The sequence below is a fragment of the Zerene cesonia genome, chromosome 12, assembly GCF_012273895.1.
Source record: "Zerene cesonia ecotype Mississippi chromosome 12, Zerene_cesonia_1.1, whole genome shotgun sequence".
Classification (NCBI taxonomy): Eukaryota; Metazoa; Arthropoda; class Insecta; order Lepidoptera; family Pieridae; genus Zerene; species Zerene cesonia.
Window position 1 is genome coordinate 5,903,852 of NC_052113.1, and position 10,369 is coordinate 5,914,220.

Below are 10,369 nucleotides of genomic sequence, written 5' to 3' on the forward strand. Positions count from 1 at the left end.
TATCAAATACAGCTAGTATTGTGATCCGTATAAATTTGAAGTAAAAAAACTATTTCGTCTATAGCCTCCCGCGATAAATTGACTGTCCGACAAAAAAAAAAAAACAATTCGAACCAATATAACCTAAGATTAGCGCGTCCAACCAAACGAGCTTGTGCTTTATGATATACCTACAAGCTTTCCTTATTCTTCGCTTTAATAATAAAGTTTTGTATAAAAATAAATATACCTATAGATGAAAATCTGTTTAAACTATCACACAATTCTCAAATAGGTACCTACTAAAAATATTTTTTATTTCTAATCACTACATAGTATAAAACAAATTCGCTTTTTTCGATCCTATGTCCCTATGTATGTTTAAATCTTTAAGACTACGCAACGGATTTTGATGGGTTTTTTAATAGATAGAGTGATTCAAGAGGAAGGTTTATATGTAATTATAAAATGTATTAAACTACTACGAATTCAATGCGTGCGAAGCCGCGGGCAAAAGCTAGTTAATAATAAATGTTTGAAAATTAATAAATAAAGCAATCAAAGCCAATCTCCAAACAAAGTACTATTCCCTACTCATTCCCTTCCATTTTATTTGATTTGTGTAAAATGATAGCGATAGCGCAACAAACATACAGATTACAGGAACAACTAATATTTATAAAAGTAGTACATATTTTGAATAAAATCAAGTAGATACTTCAAGTGCATCTCGTATCGTAATACCATATAACTGTAAATAAAAGAAGTGCAATTTGACTTGTTTCGTCATTGTAGCTGTTCATTGCAGATTTTCTATCCGGGATATTTACGATTGCAATAAGGTTTAATTGGGATCCTGATATAATATAGTAGGATCGTCGGATGCATTTAGCTTTCATTTACCTTCCGTTCGCTTCAAATTCATGGTATACCAATTTATAAATTATTATTTTTTTTTTTTGAATAATTTTAAAGCAGGTACCATTTGACTTAAGTTATCTACGGTGTGCATAAAGACGCAATAAAATGGAAAAAACAAATCCATTAAGTGAGTGTAATCCGAGGAGCTATTTCATGGGTGTATTTCTGTCACGTACAATGTACTAGGGTTTGTTTATTTCTGCAAAACCACGAACGGTGCAAAAGAATTTAAAGACGGTCAAAATGATGGAAGTAATTTACAAACAATAGTCGGACATGCGCGCATGCCGCCTGCCGGACGAGGCAACAACATAGCGCGCCGTCGTAGTTTCATGCGGCTCTATTTATATCGACGACTACACCCTCCGCGTTCCTCTGCACTCACGCAAGCGCATTGCACACCTGAAACACAGAAAGTGAAAATTGCACATCATGGTAACGTTCAGTGCAGGGCGCCGTATTACATTAGCGTTCTAATATCGCTAATTAGTGGCGTGGGGGACACAAACCGACCGACGCAATATCCAGCGCGTCGCGAGAATGGCCGATGCCTACACGGCAACGGTCTTCTACACTGCGCCAAATCCAAGTGACGTATCAGCTGTTTTGCCGGCGAGAGATCCGCGCTCGTGACACCTTCTGAAGATCACGCACTCCGACCCGCCGGCACGATGGCTTCAACGATGCAACTCGAGTTCACGCAGGCGATGACGGATTTTAAAACCATGTTTCCGGACATGGATGATGACGTTATTGAAGCTGTGCTACGTGCTAATCAGGGTGCGGTTGATGCGACCATCGACCAACTGCTGGCTATGAGCACCGACAACCAGAATGAAAGACTGCGGTTGGAGATAGAGCGTGTAGAAAGTTGCTCGCCTTCTCGCAGCAACCGCCGGTCAGCACGCGCTGTTCAAAACGGCGATGATAATGATACCACAGCACTTGTGTAAGTAGATATCATAGCACCTGTATGTGAGGCAAGAGTAAATAAATAAATCTTATTTACAGTTACGATCTATATAAATAAATTAATGTCATCACATCGGATTTGGTACTTAGAAAACAAAACTCTTTCTCCTATCATCATCAAAAGTTAATATAAATCTTCAAGAAGCTCAAGTACTAACATATAAACTTGGTTGTAAACTTTTAAGACATCAGAAATAATATTCCAAATATTACATAAATAAGTCATCAATTACTATGTAACGAATCACTTGCCAAGTATTTATCAGTGACCAACGGGTTCAACTGAGCCAAGAACACGTCACTGACCTACAACGAAGTACTTGATCATGAAACTTCTACTTATTGCATAATTTCAAACTTTTAAATTTAGTTATAAAGATTCAGATCTTCGATCTAAGAATGTTCGTGGCTTTTTGTTTAATAGTCTAGCAACATTATTACTATATTTTAGTTGTTATATGGTTGTTATAAAATCCTAACTGGTATATATCTTGAGTTAGGTGTTGCTTGCAGAGACGTTGAAGATGAGTCGGTGCCGTTAGCTATACGTAAAAAATGGGTTCCGCGAATGCTAGGTCCCCTACCACCGATGTTCCTACGCATACCTCCCAATACCGACGCTAGAATAGATCTTAATCTCGAAATGGATGACGACCGCATCGCCACATTCCTTCAGAACGAGGAATTCATGGCCGAACTACGATGGAACCAAGAGTTCATTGCAGCATTGGACAGTGAACAGGGAAATAAAACAAAATGTCATGATGATGAAGCCGCTTTTAAGGAAAGACTGAAGAATATGGGCAAGCGTAAGTTATCATTGAATGTTATTTAAACATCATCACCAATTTAACTTATCAACTATTTAGCTATTTCCTATTTTTACTAATTAAAATTATGCTGAGTGAAAAGTTTGGAAAGTTTTCTATCTACAATTTCTAAATTTATTTTTTCAACTAACGTCTCAAACACTACGGAGTTCCAATTCGCGAAAAGATAACTCCGCGGTTTATCCGATCCGATCACAGATTGACGCGATTATTTTTGTAATAGGTAGGAAATTGGTGTCATTTGGTTTTATAGACGTTGGGATTCAGGAACGTCGGTAATCTTTTTTGTAGAAATAATGATTGATAACTTACTTACTTATATATAAAGATGATTTTCTTTTAATATCTGCAAAATAGCTAAATAAAAACCCTTATGATAAATAAATTATTATTTTGATCTTTTATATTCTCTATATTTATTGTTGAAATAGAATATTACTTAATTTTTTTATAATATAAACGAGCCAAGACGCTAATCTCAGAAAGTGCTGGTTCGAATTACTAAATTTTTTTTTTGTGTTGTATATAATCAATTTATTGAAGAGCACTATGTATAATAATACAGTACGTATTTCAAAATCAGGTCCCTTTGTATGGTACACTAATAACATTTATCTGTATCTGTGAGCTGGAAACCGAACCTATATTTGTGTTTTAGTCTCACGGAAGAAATTTGCGCAACTTTCTCGGATGTTTTCGAGAGGCGGTTCCCGGCGGAGCGGCAGCGGGCGCGCGCCGCCTCGCGGCCCGCCTGACAGCTTGCTGCTGCAGGAAGAGCACAGCGACGAAGACGACAAATCGCACACGCAAAACATCAAAATTTAATTTAAATCTTGCTACGTCATATCATCGCGCTTCATCCAAAGACTTAGATGGGCCTTATTTTGGAGCTGCACAAGGTTTCGCATAAGACTGGGGATAGATAGATAGGATTGGACAATTTGTTATTGTTGGTTCGATGTGAAAAGATAATTTTAAGGTTTATAGAGAGAATCAGCCATATGTTTTATTGTTTTGTAAATAAAGGTCTAGACTCTATGTGTAGACATTACCTAGCACTTTGCTTTATTTTGCTTATAGTTTGATTAGAATCATATTCGTTCATTGAACTTAGATATTCTTAGATATTCCGTCTACCTATGTCGTTTCTAACATGCTGATTAGATATCCCAGTGGATTATAATTATAATTTCAACTCGACTTGTTTTTAAGTAAAATATTTGTAGTGAACATTGTTGTGTTGAAAAAAATATTCAATTGTTCGACCTCGTAATGTTACAAAATATTAAATAATAACAAGTTCTCCTCTTTTAGAAATAAATTGATGATCTCTTTTACATTGCGTTATTTATTTTACTGCAAATTACTCCTTGTAGTCGAGCACAATATATAAGAAAAATGAGGAAATAAAAAGAGTTTGCTACTCGCCATTAACTTAATTTTATAATGATACGTCTGCTGGCATTTTTGTAAGAGTCTACATCCTGAACGGCGCATAGTAAGTAGGGCCCTTCTCGGAAGAATTATTAGCAGTGAAATATTTGCATATTTAAGCAACTCGCAATAGTGACCATAACTCTGTCTGAATCATATACATAGTGATAAATATTTAATGATTAATTATGCAATTAATGAACATGGATGTTGATACAAACGTGTGCCGAAGTCCAACCTGTAGATAATTATGAAAGATGTTTTGGATTGGCGACTCGTCTTCTAATAAATTAAGATCAGTGAAGCAAAACCCGTTGAATGGCAGGTGTGTTATTAGGCTAGGCGACTTTTTATCACAAAGCTATACTTAAACGAACAGCAAAACATATTTCTAACGTAGGTAGCCAGTTTTTTATTGAGTCTTAGAATAGGATATTATTTAATTATTCACAAGCTGGCGCCCGTGGCTTCGTCTGCGTCAGATAAGATTTTTTTGCAGGCACTAAAGTCCGTATAAATTGCTATCATAATTATCTAAATTATAGCATAATGTTGAAAACTGGTTATGTTAACATTACACATTGATGAAAAGCGCGTGCAAATATGTCAGATAGTTTTTAAATCGATGTGGTAGACAAATACATCAGGTAGCCCTGCATTATCAAATATATACTTCTAACTGTTGGTAAAGCGGCTATAATAAACCAATTTTATAAAAAATATTAAATAAATTATTCTACATTATACTCTATAACGGATGAGTAAACTGCGTCTTATGTGAGTATTGACGCGTGCCGCAATATCGTATATAACTGAAATTTTTCCATGAAAAGCGCCGAGGCGTGACGCGAAAGTCGCATTGCCTTCTCGACTGCCTCCTATGACTATTGACTACACATTGTTTCGCATAGCTTAGTTGGTTGACAATTGATATGGAAACACGCATAATGATTTTTAATACTGATAGATACGTTCCAGAGACTTGTTGCTTGAATAGATTAAACATGTGGAGGTTTAAAAAATACGAACTAAATCACCTTTTAAAAAGTTATTGTTATTTATTAATAAATTTAATTGATATAGCTACTTGTATTATTAAAATAGGTAGGAACTTAATAATATTCTTCGGGGCTCGTACGTCTCACGAAACAAAAAGAGATGACTGAAGCAGGTAAGTATATTATATATTACCGTTAAATCTGTTATTCGTTAGAACGCGTTTGGTACTTATTAGGAAATTTATTTTCTCAACAAAACTGTATGGACGATCATAAATTGTTAAGGTACCAGTGATTTTCTTTTTGTTTTTGCTCTATTGGCTCTTGGTATTGCGAGTCCGACTCGAAATTCCCTAGAACAATTGAACTGTTCCTTTAACGATGTAGGTAAATTAATAATACTAATGAATTGATAGGTACCCAATATAAAGATTGGTATTAATTATATTATTTATCTGCATTTTTTCTAAAATATATGTGGGATAACTAATTACTTAGCTATTACGTACGAAGAGTGTGACGCTGCGGCCGGCCGTTTGGATTTAAAATTTTAAGAAACCAAAGAAGAAACGTAACATTTTGTTTGCAGACGAAACAGATTCGTTAATATGAAACCGGTGTAGCCTCGCACGTGCATCCGACACGCATCATGGACCCCAAGACATCCACTTAGTGCGTCCTCGCTCTTCACACCATCCGTACGCATGGAGATATCATTTCCCGCGCAAACGTAACATTAAAAATGAACAAAGCAGTCAAAATAGTGTTTTAAAAAGGACAATTTGTGCTTCTGAAATAAACTTTTTGTAAGTATTTAGCTAATTATAGTTTTTAAACTTTTGTTTACGAACAGTCAGAATATGCAACACTTATCTTGTATATAAGTATATGTAGTATTGTTACCAATTTATTTATTTCTTGCCTTACCATTGCAAATTCAATATAATTACAATTTTCATCGACAAGTGACTCATCTAGATCTCATTTTCATTAAAAAAAATACGTATACTACCCAGGTACCTGTGTATGCATGTGTGTAGTGTATAAATATTTAATTTTAATTATGTTTATTATTTTTTTAATTGAGAGAGAAATTTAGTGAATATTAAAAATGTGAGTGAAACGTTACACATAAGGAAATATTACTACATTACTGCATAAGGGAAAATTAATTTAGTATAATAACACATCAACAGCAGCTCTACTAAGTTTAGAACTATTAACAGGTTTAATATTAACATAACGAGTATATTCAACATGATAATGCCTTGCACTTTTCAATAAGATTTTTAATATTTTATTATTAATTGTTTTCCCTTTATGTAACTGGTTAATCATTATTTACCAAACGGGTCGTCAATGCAAAAAGCCAACCTTTTGAGGCGCAGAGGAATGTTACGGTTAGCAGATCTTGTATGTCTTTATTCGGTTGAACGAAAGGCAATAAAGTACAATTTATGACCTAATATGCTAGGAGAATATCTACTTTATTGCAATTTTAAAATTCTATGGTTCCGTCGAGACCTGCATCTCTTGGGTAAACAACCTGAGATATTGTGCAATATTATGTGCCTTGTAATACCTATTGTGATGAATTGGCTCCCAGTATGACAAAGCCAAAAACTTGCCTTGCCTGCTTTATCGGAAATCTATGATGAAATATCGAACTCGTTGGCGTTGTAACATACGTTCAATCGATTTATTACATGGGCATTAAAAGGGTTTTATGTTAGACATATCTACAATTTTTAAATAGATGTCATTGGAGAATAAATAGAGTTTTAGTTCAAAAAAATAAATATAGATTCGAACACGAATTGTTTGTTCATTAAGTACAAAAGAAGTTTGCGACTCTTAATAATTGAAAGAATTTAATTAGTGAAATAATTCTAATTATTTCATTCAGAGCAAGCAAAAAATATGTCTACTACATCTCTTTTTTAAATAATTGACGATAGTAAAATATGTGCTCTAGATAATATTTAAATTATTATTCTCGAGATAATCTCATATTCTGTGTATTGGAGATTAGATCAAGATATTGCTAAAAAAGCCAGTTATAAATTTGTTTGTACACAATACTAAAATAGAAATCATAAACCTACCTGTTATGAAATTTGTATGCGCATATATTTTAAATTTTTAATGTTTTTGAAACTCGTTCTTATTACGATATGTTTATTACGCACTGTTTTAAATAATCTCGTACATAATTTGCAATGTTAATTATGTTCCTAGTTGTGGTTTTAAGTAAGGGTTGAGCTTTTTCAATAATATATCATGATTGTTTCTGTTTAAATGTTTGCTCTTGAAACTTTACCTGTATATAATATTTACCCTAAACCTTAAACCCATACGGATCCAGTACCCACATTTTTCTCCGAGCAAAAGCTATTTTAAGACCGGTTAGGTCTGCGTATTCCCAATATGACAGAGGGATTGACGGAAAACCTAAAGCTAAATAGTTTCCTTTGTCTTGAGTATTCTTCTTGGGTAAATTGATTATCGTAATTTGTCAAATGATGAGGATGCCATATGTACCTACATACTTTATTATTTATGGTCGAATACTTATATACAAATATAAACAATGGCGTAGCTAGGTAACCTATGGCCCTGGGGCGAATAAAAAAATGGGGCCCACTGCTATCAAAACTGATAAGGTTTTTTGAAGTAAAATCTTAATTATTTTACTATACTTATATATACAATTACTTTAAAAATGCTAATGATATAGTTACAAATATGCGTATATCTATTTGAATGCATGACTCGAGTTGCTATCTGTCATATTTATTTTGAAAATGGAAGAAATTTTCAAAAGTTCGATTGAGATTTTCTTGTAAGAATTCGAGGGCCCCCTGAGCTTGTGGGCCCCGGGGCACTACCCCGCCTAGCTTCTTAGTAACTACGCCGCTGAATATAAATCAGGAATTTATGTATTATAAAATTTAAATCTACAGAACATATATTTGAACAATATTTTTTAGCAAAGTATATTTATTGGCCTATCATATAATCGTTAGGAAGGATCGCAACATTGTAGATAGTTAGGTACACCATAATTAGCTATTTATTTCACGAACCCATAAGCATACTTATATAAAATTCCATTTCGGTATGATTTTCGATATTTTTCAAATGTATCTAGTGGTGGTTCGCCTGATGATAAGAGATCACCACTTAATACGGAATAAAGAAATGTACTGGGAAGGGTAAAGAAAAAAAACCTGTCTCCGGCTTCCACATTCACCGATGACCGAACGAAATATACGCCAATCTTCTGTGAGAGTGTGGTATCTTCGCAATACGAGCTGTCGTCGTCGTGCCGAAGGGTAGTCGATTTCCACACTCGAAATTGAATATTGTCTTTATAAAATATTCTTATCAACATTGAATAATAAATTAACACACCTATATTGTTTATCCAATACCAATTTCATTTAAACTCCTTAAATACTTCTAGAATAACGTGACCTGACTTAAACCTTGCTGAAATATTTTTTAATTAGTATGTTGAGTAGGTATGCATTATTTCCCCAGCAATAGACTTGTCTATGTCCATGATCTAAGACTCAATACCATGGAGAGTTGATAACGTCGTAAACATTAAGATATATGACTGTTACATGTACTCTGTGGCTGGACACGCGTTTAAACTTCCATTATTATAGCCGACACAGCCAGGCAAGCTAGTAAGGCGAATTTGCAATAAGGAAGACTATTGCATTTTATCACTAGAGATCTAAGGTTAATAAACTCATTTTTCAATTATGCATGTTGACTTAGGATCTTTCACTTGACCTTTGACAGGGAACCGTACGCAAAAACGCACTTTTTAGTAAATAAAAGTGTATTCTTGCGTTTATATTATGGATATAGTGAAGCTTTGACTCAGAAGAAACTGTTAAATCTAATTCAAATCAAATCATTGATAAATCTAAATCAAATGAAATCTCCACAATTTGAATGACAAGGTACGTACAAGTTTAACAAAAATAAGGCCAATTCATATAGGTACCTAACTTACTCTTCGTAAATTTTTTTAAAATAAATATTGTATAAAAAGTTTGTCTCGTGTATTCGTTTAGAGTACTAATTAATAATAGTGAATATATACAGAGATTAATCAAAACTTCACTCAATAATAGCAACACGCAATACATTGGTGTTCATTACATATTACATCGTGATTTATCAAGAGAAATGAATGGAAACCATTTTTATAAAACTTTGCATTTAATTATATCACAATTATCTGCTGGCTTTCTATAAAATTACACGAACATTGATATAGCGGACAATAGCAGAACGGAAACAGTAAAATAATGTAAAATACTTTATGTTGTAAGAAAAGTAACAGTGGTCGTAAATGGTATTTATTACTGCAGCAAACTATCTCTTGTATCTTTAATGTTATTTTTCCATAAGAAGACATTCACGATCGAGGTCTTTAAAATTCTTAGAGATACGCTTAATGTAATATACATTATACATGTTATACATAATTATACCTTTATATAAGTACCTATATGACTTGAGATAACAAAATATACAATTTTATTTTAGACGATATCCTGAGTAAATCTGTCCACGCAACGCAGATTATGGACTATTTAACAACAAAAATTAATTATTGTATTAATAAAGAGTTATATAACAATATATTTGAAATCACAAAGCATATAACACGAAGCAATTAGAAACAAGAGCACTGTTGAACGCAATGTCAGATGAAACAAGTATATAATCGTTAACGTAAAAGCAGATGAGTGCTATAAGTGAAATACGAATTGGATAATTGTTTGTAAGTGCGGAATGTGACGTGGTGGCCGTGGCTTTGGAGTCTTTGTACAATCAGTTCAGCCGAGTTTCACCCGGAGTATTCACGCTGTTACTTTTACAACGCGCGGCCGCACATGACAACGCTCTGTTTCCCTAGGTCTCATTGTCTCATAAAGCACGTTCAATAATGGAAATGTTTTAAACTTTCCTTCCGACGCGTCCACTGTCACCTCAAAGATGAACCGCGAACCTTAGTTTTATTTGGCCACGTTACGTTACTCTAACAATCACAGCATTAGGTATATACAATATACATGCAAGATAGAAAGGTATTTCCGCCTACGTCTCTTTTGTCTATATAATGGAGAAACGTTTTATGAATACATGAATAAATATTAGACTACGATTTTATATTATAATATGCTCTCTACTGCAGTGAGACACAATAAT

General features: G+C 33.8%; 2 protein-coding genes across 4 annotated transcripts in view; both read left to right on the forward strand.

The window, feature by feature from the left end:
• Nucleotides 1-950: 950 nt before the first annotated feature.
• Nucleotides 951-3,891, forward strand: LOC119830762 (CUE domain-containing protein 1). Its single transcript, XM_038353892.1, has 3 exons — nt 951-1,849; nt 2,386-2,681; nt 3,361-3,891. The coding sequence occupies exons 1-3, from the start codon at nt 1,572-1,574 to the stop codon at nt 3,525-3,527; spliced, it is 741 nt and encodes a 246-aa protein (XP_038209820.1). The 5' UTR covers nt 951-1,571; the 3' UTR covers nt 3,528-3,891.
• A 1,892-nt stretch (nt 3,892-5,783) lies between these two features.
• The window catches only part of LOC119830797 (metabotropic glutamate receptor 2), a 77,961-nt gene continuing 73,375 nt past the window's right edge, over nt 5,784-10,369 (forward strand). For 2 of the 3 annotated variants that reach the window (XM_038353944.1, XM_038353942.1), the window contains exon 1: nt 5,784-5,940. The gene's annotated coding sequence lies outside the window, so the exon portion shown is untranslated. The remainder of the gene's footprint in view (nt 5,941-10,369) is intronic. The other variant, XM_038353943.1, reaches the window with a different exon arrangement.